The following is a 22,227-nucleotide window of genomic DNA, read 5'->3' on the forward strand; positions in this document are numbered from 1 at the left end:
ATTTAAAGAGTTTATATGTAATTTACCCTTATTTAAAAAAAAATGAAGAAGATTTTGCAAAACCAGGGCAAAAGATAGATACGTACAAAAATGGGTATCGGCTTGAATTTTCTCTTTGTACGAAAATAAAATGATGCAAATATTCATAAACCAAAAGCAAAATAAGGGGATTCAAAAACTTGGCCAATGGGAGTAAAAACTTTTAGGATGCAATGATACAACTTCATTGTCACAATCAAGAAGTTCCACTCTCACTTTGAGTTTTTTCCCCTTCTCTACTCTTTTTAGACCATGTGCATAATACCATTATTGTATCACCATTGATGCAATATATGAATTTCTCTTACATTAAAATCGTAGGAAATCTCCAAGGATTGTTCAATCACCAAAAGATCACCGTCTCATAGTATGAAATTAAGAGTTTAAATTATTTCGAAGTTTCTGACAAATCTCTCTTTAATATTTTAATTATATGTAAAAACTATTCTCTGAAGATATAGTCAATATGCAAGCATTAGTAGGCTCAAGCAAACCTCAATTCCAAAAGAGAAAATTTGTAAGAAATCAACCGATATAAAAAATATATATATATATTAACCTAGGCTGATGTTACCCATTATATGAGAAAGTATCAATGTAATTCCATAATTTTACTATTTTTTTTTTTTGATATGAGGTTCATCCGAGCTACCTTGCGCGCACCAAGATTACATCTTCAAGAGAACTTTTTATATAATTAACGCCAAATGGGTGCAAACCCAAGACCTCCCCTAATTTGATTGAAATGCTACATAAAGAATAAAAGAAGGATGATCAAAAAATAGACAAACTCTATAACCATTTTTCGTTGTATGATGAACCTTCAAAAAATAGTTACCACAGTAACATTAGAACAACAAAATTATATTACAAAAACGAAAAAAAATCCATATTCAGCATAAAAGTTTTACATTGAAAATTTTCCCTTCTAGAAAATCAACATATAAAATTTAATTTATGTAAATAACCTTATTTTATTATGAGAATAAAATATTAATAAAAATTTTATATATAGCGAGTAATTTTTCACCATATATCAGATCGAATTGCAATTTTGTTTCTTCCATGTAAAAGCCACAAAAATGAAGCTAAACGGAATCTTGTAAATCTGGTCTTAAAAAACAAATTTAGTCATGTCTTCTTCATAGTTCCATCATTTTAATGTTTTGCGGATTTTGATCGAGCTCAAGAACTCAAGAACTCAAGAACTCAAGAAATAAAACCCTCTCATTTCACTCTCGACTGCAACCTTCTTGCGCTCTAGCTCCATTGCCAATGGCTCCTCCGGCCCAGACGCAGAGATCTCCATCTCCTTCTCAGCCTTCCGGGTATGTTCAGTTTACATTCTTCTTTTCACACTTTCTTTCAGTATCTCTGGTTCTGGAATCTGAATCATTCAATTTACCAGCAAAGGAGAAGTATCCGATCTTAAAATGCAACTCCGGCAGCACGCCGGCAGCCGTACTCCAGGCACAGAGGATTTAAAGAGAGAGCTCTTCAAGAAGGTTATTTCGTACATGACGATGGGCATAGATGTATCATCGCTGTTTAGCGAGATGGTGATGTGCTCTGCTACATCGGACATTGTTTTGAAGAAGATGTGTTATCTCTATGTTGGAATTTATGCTAAAGGGAATCCGGATCTGGCATTACTCACTATCAATTTCCTTCAGAAGGATTGCCGTGATGAGGATCCAATGATTAGAGGTCTTGCATTGAGGAGCCTCTGTTCTCTGCGAGTGGCAAATTTGGTGGAGTACCTGGTTGGTCCGTTGGGATTGGGTTTGAAAGATAATAATTGTTATGTGAGGGCAGTGGCTGCTATTGGAGCTCTGAAGTTGTATCATATATCACCTGCAACTTGCGTTGATGCTGACTTCCCCTCGACACTCAAAGCTCTTATGCTTAGAGACCCTGATCCTCAGGTATAGAAGTTATCCCACCATGTGATGGTGGTTACTGCTTTAATAATTTTCGATTGAAACCTACTCTTCTATTGCTACCCGGTTAGTCATAATTATTGCTGCTATACCTCAAAAGCGCCCAAAGGAATACCAGAATTAGAGAACCAACCCCTATCTGGTTGCTCTGTCCATTTAGCTAAATTTATTTAAATAGAAAGTTAATTCACTAAAATTATAAAATTAGAACCATAATAAGTTGTATAGAATATCTAAAAACTCAGAAATTGTCAGGGTAAGTATTACAACGATATATGAATTTGGTATTTAGGATAGTGAATCATAGTTCCTGAATTGCTGCTAGCTAATCAGAGGGCTGGCCTCTTTCAACCTAATTAATGACTTAGTTGGCTTTCGTGAGTTACTTATATCTGCTTTAACAAACCAGATGGGGGCTTTGTCATAAAAAGAACAAAGTGCATTGCATTCCATGAAACTTGGTTGCTATTTGTGCTAATATGAAAATTATCGTAATTAACAATATGGGTTTAGATCAAGGTTTTTTACGACCTAGAACAACTGTGGAAAATGTGGGAGATTAAGCAAACCAAGATGTAGTACTCTTTAAGTCCACCAAATCAGGTCCAGCTACGTGTCCTGAACCATCAGATGCAATCCTAAGTCTGAACCGAGCAATAATAAGGTAAATATGCCATGAATCCATGAAGTTGACTTACCTTAAAAAAACAGAAGGATCAACTCAACATTCATTCATTCATTCAACCAAACCAACTCAGTTTTCTTGGGCTTATAGATCCTGACAGTTTTCTCTTTTTAGGTTCCTGGGCATTGCCCTTTGTATATTTCTTATTTTTTTATTACACATATTAGTAACCTTTTTCTAATTTTTCTTCTCAATGACATGAGAAGAGGGGCAACTCAATGCATCAAAAGAACCGCACATATTGAGCACTACAGATTGTTGTCTAAAACAGATCTGGAATCTCTTAGATTTTTACATAAAGACCCCGAGTCTAAACAGTACGTACTTGAAAACTTTCAGACCATGACTTCTACATTGGATCCATGTTACTTTTGAAGAAGATTGTTCAAAGAAGATTGTAAGATGGAATATGGGTAGGATGAGGCCCCTTGTGTCACATGCATGTCATGGAGAAAAAGTTGGTATGGATGCATTCAAAAAGAAGTCTTAAAGTGTACCAAGGTCAATAAAAAAGTTCATTTAATTTCATACTCTCTGTTTTAAGTTTGTTCGTTTATTTATTACACTTGATGATGTCATGTCAGAACCCCACAATTTGCTGTATATTATTTCTTGCTGCTTTATTATTGTGGTCTCTTAAAGTAAAGCATAATTTTTCTGAGATTATTCCTCTGGGACTTGAATGTTTATATCCGCCTGTGTGTGCTTTTTTCTTTCCTTCTTCCTTTTGTTGGGGTGAGGGTTGTGAGAGTTTGTGGCAGAATTGGCTAATACTCTTTCTGTTTTTATTCTGGATTTTGGCTATGCTATATTTTCTTGCAAAATGGTTTGCTGTTGCAACATGATTATTCTTTACAGGAAGTTGTTTTTATTGTGCTTTAATTTTTTTTTTAATAGTATGGTTGATAGGTAGCATATGACTCTGCTTTTAACTTTCAATTTCATACTTCCAATCTAGTTAGTGGCTTTTCACTTTTCAATGTTTCTCCAGGTTGTGGCGAATTGTTTGTCTGCCTTGCAAGAAATCTGGAGCTTGGAGGCTGCTACTTCTGAGGAAGCATCTAGGGAAAGGGAAGCATTGCTTAGCAAAACAGTAGTTTATTATCTTCTGAACCGGTACGATACTTAAGGAAGCTGATTTCAATTAATCTGTCTTACTTAAGAAAGAAATCACAATTTTTACTCTCATTTTAACTACTGAATATGAAGGAAACTATGAAGAGTAGGTAGTAGAAGCAGTAGTGAGCTTACTTATAGCAAACAACTGGTTAAGGGCCCTAAGCAGTAAGCAGCTCCAGTTGAATGGAAAGGAAAAGTTTGAACAATAAGCTAAAGCTCCATAAACAAAAACTATTCTCTTGATTTCCCCACCCATTCCCTGGACTCCCTTAAAATAAGCTCGTATAGTACCCTTGAAATCTTGAACTCTTCCCTAACTATTGTATAATAGCAGTTGAAAACTAAGACAGAACTAACACTGATTTGAACACACTTATCAAATAGAAATCCCATAACTTGGTCCTGTCAGTAGATTGGACTAATGTACAAAATGAAAAATGTGTTCAGCATTTGGGAGAAGTTTATTATTTTTTCCTTAACCTTTATATTGCTGGAATCATATGACATAACTGCATTGTTGTTGCATTCGTACTCACAAGTGCGCGAGGTTGCCCAAGTAATATAGAGGTAAGAGGGATGTCGTTCTCACGAGGATCGAAAAGAGTAAAAATCACTTACTAACTTCAAAAACACATTTAATTATCGAGTCGAGCGAATTGTCAAGAATTAACTAAGTTATTGGTTAAACTAACAAAGCATGAAAGAAATAACAAAATTGCTAACAAAAACACAAATAAAACTCGATGAACGAAATTACTAGGGATTATATTTCACCAAACATGATATAGTTTATGGATCTGTTCCGCCCATTTTCATACAATCAATTTAATCCCCACCCTTGTCGACAAGATTCCTTAAATTAGATTACCTCATCTGTTACGCATGAGAATCCCTAAAATATCAAACCCTCCTACCAATTATGCATAGGAGATCAATTTAGCATGTTGCATTGAACGCAAGAAATCTACAAACAAAGTTGAAAAACAAACCACCTAACCTATTACGCATTAGATGTAACTCGTTATTCTTCAATCCTAGGTCTAGCATGCATTCTTCATAGCTACATAAATGAAAACACAGCACGAAACTCATGAATATTGGTCAGACATTTAGACATTAAGAATAAAATTGAAGAAAACAAGAAGGAGAATTGAATTATATGAAAGGAGAATAAAATCAATAACTATCTCATGTAAGGATCCATTTAACACTAGCAACAGAAACTTAGAACATTATAGAGGAAAAAGAAGAAGAAAACAAAGTAAGGGAAACATCACTGTAGGGTTGAAGAAGAGAACTCCAGCAGCCTCTCTCCAAATTCGTCCTCTACAGCAGTGCTTCTCTAAAATTTGTTCCAAGCAGCCTCTTCTACCAAATTTTTTTTTTTTTGCTGGAATCTCTTCCCTTTAAACCAAAATCAAATACAACTCATAAGCAAACTCACTTTCTGATTACAATCAGACCCAAAAAAGAAATAAAACCCTAAAGCCCTTAAATCTTCTCCTTTCCACCTTTTTACTTAGGGAATCTTCAAGAGAGTGGAATTCTCTAATTTCATAAAAAAGACTTTCCTTTTTTTAATAAAATAAAATCCTAGCCTTTCAAATTTCCATGATGCTCCTACAGGATTTGGTTGGTGATTTCCTTCAAGCACAAGTAATAAATCTTAGTTAGAATTTGCTAGGAAATATATAGAATTACCAAAATTATAGAAATTATAAGGAAAGGGTGCCATATATTAATTTTCATGCAATACAACAACAATAATAAGCCTTGTCCCGACTAAATGGGGTCGGCTACATGGATTCTTGCCTTCTAATCAGTTTTGTTTGTGGCCATGCTAGATGTAAGGTCATAGCTATGCATGTCCTTTCTCACCTCTTTTCTTAAGGTTATCTTAGGTCTGCCCTCTTCTAGTTCCTTTAATATGGATTATATCACTTCTCTGTACAGGGGCATTTATAGGTCTCCATTGAATGTGGCCGTGCCACCTCAAACGGCTTTCTCGATGCTTATCACTTATGGGAGAAACTCCTAAACTAACTCTAATATGATCATTCCTTATCTTATCCTTCCTAGTTTCGCCACTCATCCATCTTAGTATCCTCATTTTTGCTACATTGAGTTTATCTATATGATTCTTTTTAACTGCCCAACACTTTGCACCATACATCATTGCTGGTCGAACGACGGTCCTATAGAATCTTTGCGCTTGGGGCAATGGCATAGCTAGTGAGGTGTTAACCGAGGCACGTCAATTGCTGGTTCAAAACTATTAATTTTCATGCAATATTAGTATAAATTGATATAAAACAATTGTGAACACATGCAAATGTAGCCAATTAATTAACCAAAATAGTATGCATGAAATGAACTTATCAATTGCCATCTTGACCTAGACACTCGCTGAAGTATGCGATTTTTGACAAATGGATTTTATAACTGTTTATTGAGGTGGCAAGGCCATGTTCAACGGAGGCCTTTAAATGCCACTTTGTGGAGAATGTGATTTAATCCAGATTGAAGGATTAGGGTCAAACATAAGCTAACCTTAAGAAAAGTGGTGAGAAAGCATGTCCATAGCTTAGGCCTTGTATCTAGTATGGCCTCAAATAGAGCTAACCGGAAGGCAAGGATCCATGTAGCCGTTCCCATTTAGTTGGGAAAAGGCTTGTTGTTGTTGATTTTATAAGTGCTTGGATTTTAGTTTCTTTATATATTTGCTATAAAGCATTCTTATCTAATACAGTACACTTATCCATTGGAGATGAATAGATGATGGTGATGTATCGATAATTATAGTAGTAAAAATCTCAAATTTCAGCAGAACATTGTATCTTTTCTATGAATTTTGCTGTCTGCTGCAGAATGGAGAATATGGGTATACTAAATTAGAATGTCCAAAACTTTGGTGAAAAAATTTCATATTTTGGACTGCAATGTATGAAATTTCTTAAACTTTAATATATCGTATCTTCCCATTTCGACTTCGCGTGTCATCTTGGTTTGTGGAATTCCTGAAATTTTTGGAGATTTAGTTATGATAATAGTAAATTAGTAATAATAACAACAATAATTCTGTCTCTCTTTTTTTTTTTTTTTTTTTTTTTTTTGGGGGGGGGGGGGTGGTTTGGAGGATAATAACATCAGCTTCTCTATTTGCTTTTGCAGGGTCAAAGAATTCAGTGAATGGGCACAGTGCCTTGTACTTGACTTGGTTGTTAAGTACATTCCTTCGGATAGCAATGAGATATTTGACATTATGAATCTACTTGAAGATAAACTTCAACATGCCAATGGTGCTGTTGTCTTGGCAACAATCAAGGTTTTTCTGCATTTGACCTTGTCTATGACTGATGTTCATCAACAGGTATCTATCAAACTGTCATTTATTAATTTCTTTTTTTTATTTCAGGTGACTGACAATATAATAAAGTATTATCACTATTTCATTGGTTGCACTACTGTGGTTGTGCTTTTGTGTGGTCATTTGGACCTTGCTACCACTAAGAATGACTTTGTACTTCTATTCAACAGTATCATGCTTTGCATTGCCATAAATTAGCATGTTGACTTTGTTACTTATTTGTGCTTTTAGATGAAATAACTGCAAACATGGTATTAGAGTAGGGAGGGTTGAGTGTTTGACTACTGGCAAGTGCTTCAGAAAATTTTTACCAACATCCCTTCTCCTTCAAAGCCACATGAAGGAAATAATGTGTGAGCTCCACATGTAATGAACATGGAATCTTGGCTCGCATAACAGTTTGAGCTTTTAGGTAAGATGGTAGTCATCTGATTTTAGGCCATAGAATCTAATGACATGCCTTCAGTACAGAACGCTACCACTTGCTGGTACTGGTTGTCTAAAATTTTCTATTGTTATTGTTCAGATTGAGGGAAGAAAAGTAGTCTTAAATATTTTTTTCCTTGTTTGCAACTGTTTTGGAACATTTATGCCTTCATGGTCTGCCTTTCAATTTTATTGCTGTATGACAATCCATGCATCTGTTTTGTTATTTTCCGTGGTAGTTTGAACAGAAAAGTCTTAAATTCAGTGTTATGAAGCCCTGCGTGGTCTTGTCAGTTGAGCTGGTTGAACCATATGCTGGTCTAAATGGTTGATCAACCCTCAAGCTATTCACTACTCAATGATTCATCCTACCTGGGTGTTTGAACTGAAATTATTAACTCCATGCTTTTCTGTCTGTGTGTAAATTATTATTATTATTTTTTTTTTTTTTTTTTGGGGGGGGGGGGGGGGGGGGTTGGGGGTGAGGAGAGGGGGAGCTGGAAGTGGAATAATGCCTTGGAGCTGGTAGGGGCCTCAGCTGATTGCAATGAGATCACATGTTTCCTTGGGGAGGAGAGTTAAATATAATATATATTCCTTCCCCCAACCTCCCCCCCCCCCCCCCCCCCCCAAAAAAAAAAACCCTCTCTAACCCCACCCAAGAAAAAACAAAAAAGAAAAGGAAAAGAGACGAATTTCTATTTGGATAATAGAGAGGAAGTTATGGTAAGAGAGTTGGCAGGAGAGAGAGTTTGCTACCTCTCCTCTCTATTTGCTAACATTAGATAAAAATAGACTAGATGGACACCCTTCTACTAACATAGCACACATGAATGTGCTTATTCCCATTCTATGCTATTCTGACCTTAGAATGTGTACTTCTAACATACTCTTCAAGCTGGAGAATAAATGTCATATGCTCCCAGCTTGCTCTACAAGGTATGGAAGTGCAGTGAGTTTATTCCTAATGAGGGATAGAATAGAGAAGAAAGAAAGATAAAGAAGAGAGTCTTGAAGAAGGGGAAGAGAGAGAAGAACACTCATAAGAAGAAGACAAGAGGAGAGGAGGGGGGCTGCAAATGCACAAGGCTCAAGCTTTACTTCATTTTTTTCTATTCCATCCTCATTAAGCTGAATACAAGTGTTTAAATAATAAAAGAGACATACTTCAATATGTAAACAACTATTGTAGGACTCTTGGGAATTTAAAACTAACAAAAAAACTGATCATACTAGGATGCTTTGGAATTTAAAACTGACTAAAACTGATCTTAGATATCCACTCGAATTAAAAATCTAATTACATAATTATCCCAATAAATAAATAACAAAATCCTAAATTATCTCTAAAACTCCCACAAAACGGTTCCTATTTTATCTCCTTGCAAGCTGGACTTTGGGCCCACCAAATTTGAATCTATCTCCACACAACCTGGACTAGGGGCCCACCATATATGAAAATTGTCATCTAGGTTACAGTTCACATTACTGTAACACGAACAGTGTGCTGCATCAATTCCTTTTGTAAACACATCAGTTAGCTGATTCTTTGTTATCATAAAGGGACTGCAAATATATCTGTTAGTCATTTTTTTCCTCGATGAAGTGCCAATCAGCTTCTAATGTGTTTTATACTATTATGTCGAACAAGATTATGGGTTATGCTAATGGCAGCCTTCTGCTCACAGTATAGCCACATGAAACCCTCAGTTTCGAACCTAATATGAACAAGTTTCTTCAATCATTGAAGTTCAAAAACTCCATGTGCCAAGTCTATGTGCTTGATTTGGCTACTACATATTGCTCTTTCAACTCTAGGTAACCAGGCTCCACCTACAATGATGTGAGGTATGTTGATGTGGATCTTTTATCAATAATAGACCCTGCTTAATCAGCACCTCTCAACGCTTTGGTGGTCATGCTTGGTGAGAAACAGTCATTTAATTGTTTCTCAGGTGGTATGTAGAAATTTCTCCATTTTCCCGTTGATCAGGTTCTTCACTGGCAGCTTCATTTTGGTTTTTGTTTCCATGACTTTATGTTGCATCTAATCCTTATGATGGGAATTGCCATTTCCTTATTGGTTCTCAGGTATATGAGCGCATCAAAGCTCCTCTACTAACCCTAGTTAGCTCTGGAAGTCAAGAACAATCGTATGCAGTATTAAGCCACCTGCATCTGCTGGTGATGCGTGCACCAATGCTGTTTTCTTCAGACTATAAGCACTTCTATTGCCAGTACAATGAACCATCTTATGTTAAGAAACTGAAGCTCGAAATGTTGACTGCAGTGGCAAATGAGAGCAACACATACGAAATTGGTAAGAGAATAATCATTTCAACCTGACTTTTGAAGCTTCATTTGTGTGACATTGGTTAGCAAATAGTCATTTCAAACCTGGGTTTTGAATCTTCATTTTTAATAATTGATGCTGGCACTTTGGTGTTTTTGAGATATAGCTTTGTTATTTTTCAGTTCTGCCTTGGTGCCTCCAATGTTTTGAAATTCCATTGTATTTGAATTTTGAAGTTTACTCTTTCTCTTCAGTGACGACTCCTCTGGTAGCAGGCGTTATTCTTCCTTGATATATTTTCATCTATGACTACTGCATGACCTTATTTCAGTGACCGAATTATGTGAATATGCTGCAAATGTTGATGTGCCCATTGCGAGGGAGTCAATTCGAGCGGTTGGGAAAATAGCACTTCAGCAGTATGACGTGAATGCAATTGTCGATAGGCTTCTTCAGTTTCTGGAAATGGAAAAGGACTATGTGACTGCAGAAACACTGGTGATTATTTTGCTCTACACATTCTCAGTAAATACTCTTGTCAGTGTGGTCATATCGCCTTCCTAATAGGGGGGGGGGGGGAATTTCCATAAATGTACATGGCCATGGAAAACCTGGTTTCAGTTCTGAGGGATTTTTGTTTGCAGGTACTTGTGAAGGATCTTCTAAGAAAATATCCTCAATGGAGTCATGACTGTATTGCTGTTGTTGGGAATATTAGCAGCAAAAATGTGCAAGAACCCAAGGCCAAGGCAGCTCTTATATGGATGCTAGGGGAGTATTCTCAGGACATGCTTGATGCTCCTTACATTTTGGAAAGTCTTATTGACAACTGGGATGATGAGCATTCTGCAGAAGTAATTAAATTCTCTGACATTATAAACCTTCATTGTAGATCATGCACTTTGGCTCATTCTGCCTTTCTATTATTTCTGTATTTGTTTACTTTACTAATTTGGCAGGCATTTTTTTGTTGGTAGATCAATTTCACAAGGAGAAATACACCTTAGTTGTCAAATTGGAATTTGTTTTTCTTCAGTGTCTACACCACAGTTTTTGCTTTTTCCATTGCTTGATTGCTGGATGATCTTGAAGCCAGGTTCGGTTACATCTTCTAACTGCGATAGTGAAGTGTTTCTTTAAGAGGCCACCTGAAACTCAAAAGGCGTTGGGGACTGCATTGGCTGCAGGTCTTGCTGATTCTCACCAGGTGTCCCTTTATACATTGTTTCCATAAGCATTTCATTTGATTAGGGTAATTTTGGTTTGAATATTCTAATTAGTGTGCTCTGGTTGCAGGATGTTCATGATCGAGCCTTATTCTACTATAGGCTTTTGCAGCACAACCTGTCTGTGGCAGAACGTGTGGTGAACCCTCCCAAGCAAGCTGTTTCAGTTTTTGCTGATACTCAAAGTAGCGAAATCAAAGATCGCATATTCGATGAATTCAACAGCCTATCTGTCATATACCAGAAGGTGCCATGGCTTATCTTATTTCTTTAGTTGAGTGATAAACAGCTTACTCTTATTCTGATCTTTGATGATCCTTGCCTATGTTTGTGGTTTTGGTACCTTTGGTTCTGCTTTATCAGTAGGTACCATTCAAAAGGAGAATTCAGAAATTATGCATCTCCACAGTTAAAATCCTGTCCCCCTCAAAAAAAAAAAAAAAAAAGTTGCTCTAGAGATGAGCTGTGGCAACTCCAACATGCCACCTCAGTCCATAGGGGAGTCACCAGCATGCTAGAGTGTATTCGACTTATGTTGAGAGAGGTTGTTTGATTTTCCCAGATCTAGAGTGATACTACGAGTACTAGTCCTCCATCCCAAATTCTTCCTACAGTCATCTGGTTCACTGGTACTACCAAAAAGTTTTAAATTCCTGTTACTGATGTAAGTATATTGGACCGTGTAGACCCAGTTGTGTTTCTGGTTTCCATTCATGTTGATGATAAGTTGCTCTCGTCCTCCACATAAGAACTTGAATCACATGTCATGAGGAACATTGGTAATTTTATGGTTCTTGCACAGAAAATAGACTGAATTTATTCCAGTCTTGCCTCATCTAACCTGGTAGTTTCCTTTTAGTATCTTACTCCGCCACTTTTTCCATTAGTCTGTTATGAAATATGAAATCCACATTTCCTGCTAACTTTTGCCCTGCCATGAGAAGCTGTAGATCCTAATCACTAAACCACTAAGTATCTTTTGCCATAAATGCATTTCAATACCAAATAATTACATTTTGTTTATGAACTATTGCACTTACCTAACTTTGGAAAGAATCAAATATTTTCTTCTTCTCTTGTTCCTCCTTATGTATCCTGCTGTACCAAACTAGGGATATGTTAACTTGGTTGGCATTGAAAGAAAAAAAAACTTGCACCTCAGCCTTCAATTTATTTGGGAATATGTAGTGGGCAACCTTAAGGAGAAATGTGTGATCACTGATTGAAAGAGTGGAGAAGAACCTGCCTGCTTGAAAGAATCATACTTACCAAAGTAGGCAAACTGGAATTAGTCAAGGCTGCAATGTAAAGCATCCCGATTTTCTCCGTCCTTTAATCATTTTCTAGCATCAGTGGCACAAAAGATGGAATCCAAGGAATTTTTATTTGGGATTAGAAGTGTGATCCTAAACTTCACATTTTTTATGTGGCTAAGGATAAAGGAAGATTCTTGATGTAGATGCATTACTTACTTTCCTATAATAAAAAAAATTTGCTGTCCGAACAAGTCCAGAGACAGTTCTGAAATTAATAGCTTCTGGGGGCTGGGAAGCTCCATGGCATCTTCGGAAGGGGAATTATGGTGGCCAATGGTCCTTCTAAACAGCACATCAAAATCTAAGTGGGGAACAGTACAAAAATCAAGTCAATAAACTCAATCCTGGTTCTATATGATCAAGCAGCCACATAAATTTCTAAGGGCACTAACCAAAATTGATCAACTGAGCGAATAGACCAGAATTTATCCTATGAAGCTGTTTTCTTTGATATCCTGTCTCTTGTGGGAAGGCAGGCTTATCATTTGTAATTCAACAGCTAAAAAATCACTTCATTTTTTTGGCTTTTTATTTTGTTTTCATTACTCTGTCTAAACAAAGAAACTTTTTCTTTTTGGTGAAAGGACTCACCACCACCTTTTTAGAAAACTACTATATCTGTATTTTTCAATAAGGGATGAGGTGAAATCTCCATCCTTATGTAAATTTCTTCAAGGATAATCTGCATTTATTGTCTGTAGAATTGATTGTAGTGGCTTTTTCAATGTGTATCATTATAAACTACTAGTTCAATTTGCTGGGATTTTCCCACTTGAGTTGATTGATGTTGGACTTACAGTATTCAGTGTCGTAGAATGCAGAGGATTTCCCTAGAACAGAGGTAAATTCCATTGATACAATGTCCATTTTGTAGTTTTTTTTTTTTTTTTTTTTAACTGAGCTATATAGTTAGAGAAACAATTCATAGTTTTTGCTACAACAGCTTGTTGCTGGTGGTCTCTGCTAAGGCAAATGTTAACCTTGTTGGGTTGGTGGGCCTGGGTCGGGTCTCTTCCTTTTTCCCAGTGGGGCGTTTTTGGCCTTGGTGGTTTTTGTGGGGGTTTTGTGTTGCACCTCTCTCCTTTTGTTCCTTTGTTGGCTTGGTCTGCTCTTTTCCCAATTAAGGGTGAATACCCTCACATGCTGCTTTATAGTTGTATATCATGAGTTAATCATTTTCTTGGTGATTTCTTTGACTGGTTATACGTGCTGTATCTCTTTTATTATTAACTATTTTAAGGATTGAGGGTAGAATTATCCATGCCCTGACTGAGGGGTTAAATGTTGCAGCCTTCTTACATGTTCACTGATAAACAACACCGAGGGCCTTTTGAGTTTTCAGAAGATCTTGGAAGTTTGTCTGTCGGAGTAGAATCAGCTGATACTGTAAGTCCAGCCCAGAGAGTTGAAGCAAGTGACAATGATCTACTGCTTAGCACTTCAGAGAAGGAAGAAAGTAGAGGTCCTAGTAACAATGGCTCTGCATACAGTGCTCCTTTATATGATAGTTCATCTATTTCTGTTTCTGCTGTGCAGACGCAATCAGGACCTACATTGCAAAACCAAGCTTTACCAGCCAATACTCCAAATGCTAGCTTGGCTATTGATGATCTACTTGGTTTAGGTCCTCCAGTGGCACCACCACCTGAACCTTCACCCCCTCCTTTGAAGCTTAATCCTAAAGCTTTCTTAGATCCAACCAATTTCCAGCGAAAATGGGGTCAACTTTCAGTAGCTATATCTCAGGTTTGCCTAAGTCTCATGTTTTTTGTTATCTCTATTTTGCTTTGTCATGACTTTTTTGTTTACCTTAATGCTTGTTGTGTGTTCCTACTATAATAATTATGGTTCAACCAGATCTTTCTCAATATATGTAACTGGATGATCCAATTGGTGAATGGGTTGGTGATACTTTATAAGAAGCAAATATCAAATGACGTAGGATACTGCTTCTGGCTAACTGATCCTACTATTCTGCTTCTTTTGTGAGTCTAGAAGATGAAAGATACCTTGAATCTAGTATACTTTTATTCTTAGATTTACTTATATAGCTGGCGCATGGAGATCTTGCCTTACAAGGTTTAAAGAAAAAAGATGCCCAAAAGAGTCAGTAATTATTCATATACAATTCCGACACATAACTGCATCGTAGTTGGCCCAGAGTCAAGGGGACCTGAAGCATTTGAGAGGGGGTGGATGCCAGGCAACACCAACTAGATGACCAGTGCATGAGGCTCCCTCTATTACATGGTCTGGAGATGTACACAGCCTTGCCCCAGCTTCAAGAGAAAGAGGCTGGTTCCTTAGTTTGAACTTAAAAACACGAGGTTGCAATAGACCAACCATACCATTGAGCCAGGGCCTGCCCTCAACTGTATATTTTGATATTTTTGCTGATACATGATAAGGTTTTCCTCTGCTATCATGCAATCATGAGATCATGCTTCATGCAAGGCTATTTGCATCCTGGCATTCTTAAAAGGGCATACACAGAGCATGGCGTTCCTGCCACTGTGTGGTATGTGGAGGGATGAGCTTTACCCCTATGTTGTGGACAGACTATTTCCCAACTCGAGGCGGCGACTAGTATGTCGCAGTGGAGCAACCTTACTATTGCTCTAGGGTCACTGCATACTATGTTTCCAAAATCTGGTACTGATTTATATCTTACTGGAGAAGAAGATATCTGAATTTCATTCACACACCCATTTACCCTTCTCTTGAGGGGTTATAACACTTAATACCTTTGAGCTAGTTCACTGAAGAGTTGATGAGAGATGATCACGTACTATTTTTCATTTACTCCAGAAACAAATTGTTTACATCACCACATTTAAATTTCTGTAACTACAAGTTTCTTTTTATTGTGAATTCCATTTTATGCATAAGATTTATCATCTATTCAGGAAGTTCCCATGGGCTCTGAAGGAACTGCAGCTTTGACAACACCTCAAGTCCTCCTCCACCACATGCAAGGCCATTCCATTCATTGCATAGCCTCGGGTGGTCAAGCTCCAAACTTCAAGGCTTTCTTCTATGCACAAAAGGCAGAGGAACCTGCAGCATTCTATTTGGTGGAGTGTATGATTAATACATCTTCATCCAAGGCACAGATAAAGATTAAAGCTGAGGATCAAAACACAATCAATGCATTCAGTGCTTTGTTTCAGTCAGCCTTATCCAAATTGGGTATGCTATGACCATTTTCTTTTTCTTGACTTCCAATTTGATTTCCCCCCTTGTGAGCTCAATGGAGAGTAGATTCTCTCATTGTTGGGTATATGTTTTTGATTTCTCCTGAAGAATCCTGAGCCCCCTTCTTTACGTGATTACCACGTGGGGGAGAAAAAAGAGTGACGGATGTTCTGTATATGAATTTTTGCCTTCAATCATTCTTTCGCACTTCAATTTTCCAAACTTTTCCTTGACGTACAATATGTTACAGTACATGATATTTTTCTTTCTACAGATATTTCCCTTCTTTGTGCTTGGGAGAACAAGCCCTTTTTATTTCATTAACTAGCTTTTGTGCAAATTTTTGTTCCACGCACTCTTATACATATATACTGAAATGGATCTCAGATTACAATATTAACCAGCTGCATGTTAGTAGAACCCTGGAGAAGCACAGTCTGAAGAACTTGGAACTCTATACTTCCACTGCCTCAGTTGCCTGTGGACAAGTGGGGTTCATTTCTTGCATTGTTTGAACCAGTGGTTGTTGGCTTGTCTATGCTAGGTAGTGGCAGTCTGAACGGTCCTATTGGCTGGCCCGATGGTTGACCCAGAGTCTATCCAAATCTTCGTGGATCATTTAGAAAAGGTATACACTTCAAATGATCCTACTTTTCTTTCTCTATTGGCTCGTAGAATACTGTTTCATTTCAAATGGCTCTTGGGGACATGGAGGTTACGGTTCAAATGACTTGGGATTACCATATCAGCCGTTTCACAAGAGAGTGGAATTCACTGGATTAACCATGTTTCTGCTGTAGCCTTCCTCAATAGGAACTCATAGCCTCCATGCAGAGAGATATGGGATCATTGATTCTAAATCATAGTTTTGAAATGGTAGCTGATATCACGATCCTTTTTTATGTGCTGAAGCTCCTCTTCGAAAATCTGTCAGATTCGAAATGTTAACACCTTACGCACTCAGACTTACTGATTCCAATCTAGATTAGAGTCGTTGGAGATGAGACAGGATGATCTGCTGAAAAGAGACTAGTGCCGTGTTTGGTATGCATCCTGAAATGAGTACAATTTAGAATCCACTTTCAGTTCTTCAAAATCTAGAACGGTGAATATTTAGAACCGTTCAGCTAACATAATCACAAGTCTGTTCATACGTTAGGGGTGAAACACCCAAAAAGAGGAATTAACAACTCAGAAGGAAAAGCCTGATCCGCTTCAAAATTTTCCTTTCAACTCTCAAGTATGATCCTTGAAAGAATACCAGAGTCTCCTTCAACAATAGAGGCACTAGAGGCATCTTCGAAATCTTATCCGAGACGACAGTGCATCTCTCTAGACATGATTGATCCAAACCATCTCAGTAGAGCTCAACAGCACCTTTGATTTCATGAACTAACCTGGAACCAGTGGAAAAGCAAGAAACTGCCTACTAGGTAATCCACTTCCACACAAAACGGACCAAATCCCTTCTCTACGATCATCAACAACAAACCTTCCTTTGACTTAGATATTTCAGCCTCTACAACGGAACCCAAGGCTATGGCTTCTACAAGAACACCTATATAACTTCCTGTTTGATCTCATAAGACTTCTCCAACCTACATAAACTGGTTTGATCATTCACAGAAGCAGCGAACGTGTTCATTAGAAACTATTTGATGTAGGCTGCATTGGATCTGTACAACAATTGTGCTACTCTTTAGTTAAACTGTTTCTTCCATTAATATTGGCACCCTAATATCTCATCATCTTGGTTGTTCTCAGCCAAGCAAAAAATGACTTGTTATTCACGTTGGGCCACAGAGGGACTAAATCCATCGACTATAGCTTTTTGGACCTGCTCATTCACAGCCTACGATTTTCACAACCCATAGGTTTCGTTATTCAAGAATCTTGTAGATAAGTGCACAAAGAAATCTTATTGATTAACGTAGATTTAGTGATAAGAGAATAAAATAACAAGTAAAGATTTATTCATTTTTGACATTCTACTGATTTCAATCCAATTAAAAACTAAGACCAAAGCTGTGAGCTGATTTCATCGGATCTGAGTTTTATCTGTGATAATACTTTTTAAGAGCATTAACATGAACAAGACTGGAGAAAAGAGAGAAAGAATACGCAAAGAGAATAAACAATTGGACCATAAATTAAAATTTTTCATATTATTTCATATCCCCAACCCTACAGATGAGATATCAGCAGTTGGAGTACATCCCATCAGATTCAAGGACACAGGGACGCAAAAACCAATTGTCTGCTTCTTAGGCTGTGAAGCTAATGAATGTGAATTACCAAAAAAGACAGGGGAAAGACAGAAAGAAAGAAAGAAAAAAAAAAAAGCTAATGAATATGAAAGCCAACATGCAAATGAAGGCACAGTAACCAACAAAAAACTATAGACCCAAAAAAATAAACAAATGAGTGAGACAAGCACCAATACACACAAAGAACATCTAAGACTTAATCTATTAATTTTCATGAAAAAAAAAAAAAGAAGCAGCTTTGAAAGGGATGTACCAAGATGTCAAACCAACTTAAACCCAGCATCGTTTGCACTTGATCTTGGCTGGATTTGAGATATGCCTGCTGTGCTTAAGAGGTTAGGGAACAAGATGCTGTCAGATGATTCTAAAAATCCTATTGAACCCCACTCTGGGATAGTGACTTGAGGCCTGCTTCTATATCCTGCAAGGTGATCGTTTGTAGTTCATCTACGTTTGCACAGTCAAAATCAAGCCTGAAATCCAAATTCTCTCTAGCATTGGCTAACAGTGGATCTATTAATCCTCCATTCATCTCCTTTTGCTGTTTCTCTGTTGTTCCTCTGTCTATCAGATCAGCAATGGAATCCACACTGCAGGATGGATGCAACTTGAACCCGTACAGTAAACTGTCTTCTTCATGATTATTCATCTTCAAATGGATTATCTGAGCTAATTCTTTGGAACTGAAGTCAACAAAGTAAAAGAACTTGGTCACTCTTCTGCAGAAGCCTTCATTCGAGGAGATTACACGCTTCATTGGCTCACTGTAGCCAGCAAATATGACCACTAATTTTCCACTATCCATGACAGACATGATCTCCTCCAAGGCCTCCAACCCGTAGTCCTTGTCATCAGACTTCTGCATAGGTATCAACCGATAGGCTTCATCCACAAAGAGAATTCCTCCTTCAGCTTCTTTGATCTGTTTACAAGAAGCCTCATCACTTGCTTTGTCACCACAATAAAACTTGCAATAGTTACCAGAACCGGAAAAAAATACAAGATTTAAAAAACAAAGCAGCATGAAAGAGCAATATGGATTTAGAAAGCAGGCAGCATGAAAGAGCAATATGGATTTAGAAAGCAGGCAGCATGACAGAGCAATATGACATTATACCTTTCTTCTAGTCTTCGGTCCTGTATGCCCGACAAATTCTCCTACCAAATCAGTCCTCTGCACTTCTGTTACTTTGTCAGTAGGCAAAAATCCTACCCTGTGGAGTAGCCTCCCAAGGATTCTGGCCATCATTGTTTTACCTGATCAACATTCGCCCATTGCAATAAGCAGGAAGCAAATCAAGTAATAGTTTGAAAATTTAGATATCATGTAAAGCGTTTCAAAAAAGGAAAAAAGACAATGGTCAACTATAAGATCATAATCATTTCATCCAGTTGTGATGAGGTTGATGGTGGAACCAAAGCTAATATGTGAACCCCAAAACGTTTCCCAAACATAAAGGAAGAAAACAGATTTGCAAGACCTCAACAATGCTTTTCTAGCATTCTCAACATGAACTTTTCCCACTGTCGTGATGTAGCACCATACAATTTCATTCACAAACATGTTTTGTTCATCGATTACCTGTTCCAGGATTTCCAAGGAATGCCATATGAGGGGGCTTCCTTGCAGCAACCTTGAGCCCAAGAGCTCTCCGCCTCTCATCTAATAGCATTCCTTTGGCCCACTTCCGTAGTTGTTCCTTCAGATCATGCAACCCCACAAGATTTTTTAATGCCTCCTCAAGTTCAGCCATCTTTGCTTTTGTTTCACTGCATGCTTCCATGGCTCTGCGTTTCCTCTGCTCATCAATATGCCAATGGAGAATTTCCCGCAACTTCTCATTTCCAGAACCTTGTGATAGATGATTCAAAGGAGTCATGCCATCCTGTAGAAAACAGGTTTAACCAGATCTGAGTTAGGATAATTTGCATATAATTGGATACCAATCTTTCGATTATTGAAATGTAATGGGAATTGTCCACACGTTATCCTGAACACTGCAATCAGCGTTGTACTCAAGCAGGGTCTTCACAGTTAGGCAATCCTCAGCATGAAGCGAGTGCCATACTGCAAGGTGCAAGGGTGTCATTCCATTCTGCAAAAGTAGGGAAGAAACCACAGAGCTTTTTCAGAATGCATATTCTGCAACTCCATATATCTTCCATCTTCAACTGAAGCAGGGTAACATGAAGCAGGAAAACAATCCAAAAGAAAAAGAACATACATTGGCTTTAGCCTCCACAAAAGCACCATGATTAAGAAGCATTTTTGCTGCTTCACTGCATCCATTCTTTGAAGCCATGTGCAATGGGGTTTCTCCATACTGCAGGACAGACCACAAAATCAAATGACCATTTGTACATCATAAGTGAAACGGAAATTCAGTTCATTTCTGCAGACAATTGATATCGTGATGGATCTAAAACACATGTACCTACCATATTTTTAGCCTCCAACTCAACCTTTTCTGTGCCTCGCCAATTGAGCAGAAACTTAACTATCTCAACATTGTTGTGGCCAGCAGCAACATGAAGAGGTGTATGTGCCATCTGAGTTTAAGCAAGGAAAAAACAACAATCTCATCAACACACTTGCAAGAACATACATACCAATAATAGGAAAAATGAAGTTGGTCAAGATTACTCAATATCAAATTTTTGGTAAAGGAATGAGAATGGCAACAATCTAATGACACACTTCCTGAAGCAGGTGGTAAGGATTGTTTGTGATGGAGCCCCCTGTGAAAAAGGGGAAACTCTGAAAGGCCCCTCTAAGAAATGCCCAACTCACCTAAGGAAAAGGGTTGACTACCAAGGATTTAATTCACAAATCCCATTCATAAATGATCAGGGGGGACTCATGAAATGAACATAAGTACAGTTAAGAGGATACCAGCGAAGCGAAATTCCAATTAAGCAAGATTAAAAAAACACCAAACCGTGGGAAGTGTTTAACACGAATAACAACAGCCATAACCTTATCCCAACTCAAATAGGGTCTGCTACATGGATCCTTAAAAGGTTAAGTAAAACAAAGTCCCCAATTGTGACCAAATTTCAATAAAGAAGTACTGGAAGTAGATAAAGAGAACGAAACAGAGAAGCAAACGCAGTTAAATTGAAGGAATGGAGCAGATCAACATCAAACAAAGATTCTTGAAATAGATCTTTGCGTAAAAACATCAAACAGTAACTTGCACAAAGAAACAAAAATGCAACCTAATTCATCATTTACATAAATGCAGCCAAAGGGCAAAAGCACATGAAATTGTCAAGCCCAATCCATAACAGAATGAGAAAGCCATCTCCAACCTTCCCTGGAATGAATTCCAGAAAAGAGAAGGAGGGTTCGCAAGAATTGTGTTTCACTTCGTGCACCCAAATGAAAACTTGAAGTAAGGTGACAGAGAAAGAAAGATTACGACAGCATTTCGATCGTTGAGAAGAGTAGGGTTGTCCTGAAGCTTCTTCTGAAGGGCAACGAGATCTCCCGACTGCGCACAGCCATGGATAGTTGTGGGTTTCGCAGATCTTGCACGCTGATCATGAGGCCCCGGCATATCTCTCTCTCTCCGGACAAATAACAGAAATTACAGAGATGGGAAAGCCGACAGAGAAAGAGAGAATGCCTGAATTTTCGTCTGGTTTGGAATGGATTGGATTCTGATCAGGAAATTTATTCAAAATCTTTCAAGGATTGGCGATTCCGCCTCACGCGGTTGACGGCTAGTCCAAGCACCCTGAGATTAATGGAGGACTCCTCACCAGTGACCACCGTCCAGGGAAGCTATAATTTTGGAACGAAATTTCGCCGCAAGGTAGCGGGAATTTTCCAGCTTACTCCTATTAACACCCAATTAAATAGAATCTAAAAGAAAATTTTCTATTTTTAAGAATCTAAAGAAAGATAAAGAAAAGAAGAAAAAAAAAAGCCAAAGATATTTATAAAAGAGTTACCGATTTCTTTTGGAAAATTTCAAGACACCTCAAAATAATAGGCTAGAATTAGTACATTCCAAAATTACAAATTGACAATAAATCCCAGGATGTGTGGCTATATAATTTTGTAATTATTATTCTTACAATTTTATATCATTTTTTTTTTTTGTCTCAAGAACTGATCATTTTATTATTGGAAATCAGACATGCAAACGGATCAGATTCTACTTGAATACATCAATATCCAAATCCAAATAGCAAAATCGCTATTCAAATATGAATCTGGTGAAAGTTTTTAGAAGGTATCTGAATTATATCCAATAATAATCATATCCGATAAATTATCTGATTATTGATTGTTGATTGTCATTATTTTAATTTTTTGTCTCTAATTATCGGTTTTCTAATCCGATTA

General features: G+C 37.5%; 2 protein-coding genes and 1 non-coding gene across 5 annotated transcripts; 2 read left to right on the forward strand and 1 right to left on the reverse strand.

Annotated features, from left to right (window-relative positions):
- The first annotated feature begins 1,093 nt into the window (after nucleotides 1-1,093).
- Nucleotides 1,094-15,977, forward strand: LOC149020877 (beta-adaptin-like protein A). 2 transcript variants are annotated; one of them, XM_089149100.1, is made up of 12 exons: nucleotides 1,094-1,367; nucleotides 1,448-1,964; nucleotides 3,656-3,780; nucleotides 6,955-7,153; nucleotides 9,668-9,896; nucleotides 10,201-10,367; nucleotides 10,514-10,723; nucleotides 10,966-11,076; nucleotides 11,166-11,342; nucleotides 13,702-13,797; nucleotides 13,948-14,157; nucleotides 15,318-15,977. In XM_089149100.1, exons 1-12 carry the CDS (start codon nucleotides 1,315-1,317, stop codon nucleotides 15,609-15,611), a joined length of 2,388 nt encoding a protein of 795 aa, XP_089005226.1. In that variant the 5' UTR covers nucleotides 1,094-1,314; the 3' UTR covers nucleotides 15,612-15,977. The 2 variants fall into 2 exon arrangements, with proteins under 2 accessions (XP_089005226.1, XP_089005225.1); XM_089149099.1 differs by having other exon boundaries at nucleotides 13,702-14,157.
- On the forward strand, nucleotides 5,986-6,119 carry LOC149020878 (U4 spliceosomal RNA). The gene has a single exon (XR_016172550.1). It is a non-coding gene; the product is annotated as a U4 spliceosomal RNA (small nuclear RNA).
- A 759-nt stretch (nucleotides 15,978-16,736) lies between the features above and the next one.
- LOC149020879 (AAA-type ATPase family protein / ankyrin repeat family protein) lies at nucleotides 16,737-21,713 on the reverse strand. Of its 2 annotated transcripts, XM_089149101.1 has the most exons (7): nucleotides 21,296-21,712; nucleotides 20,313-20,423; nucleotides 20,099-20,197; nucleotides 19,859-19,969; nucleotides 19,456-19,759; nucleotides 18,991-19,130; nucleotides 16,738-18,795 (listed from the first exon to the last, which is right to left on the reverse strand). In XM_089149101.1, exons 1-7 carry the CDS (start codon nucleotides 21,431-21,433, stop codon nucleotides 18,247-18,249), a joined length of 1,452 nt encoding a protein of 483 aa, XP_089005227.1. In that variant the 5' UTR covers nucleotides 21,434-21,712; the 3' UTR covers nucleotides 16,738-18,246. The 2 variants fall into 2 exon arrangements, with proteins under 2 accessions (XP_089005228.1, XP_089005227.1); XM_089149102.1 differs by lacking the exon at nucleotides 19,859-19,969 and having other exon boundaries at nucleotides 16,737-18,795; nucleotides 21,296-21,713.
- Nucleotides 21,714-22,227: the final 514 nt, after the last annotated feature.

The sequence above is a fragment of the Hakea prostrata genome, chromosome 3, assembly GCF_041222555.1.
Source record: "Hakea prostrata isolate BN-2017 chromosome 3, UWA_Hpros_2, whole genome shotgun sequence".
Lineage (NCBI taxonomy): Eukaryota > Viridiplantae > Streptophyta > Magnoliopsida > Proteales > Proteaceae > Hakea > Hakea prostrata.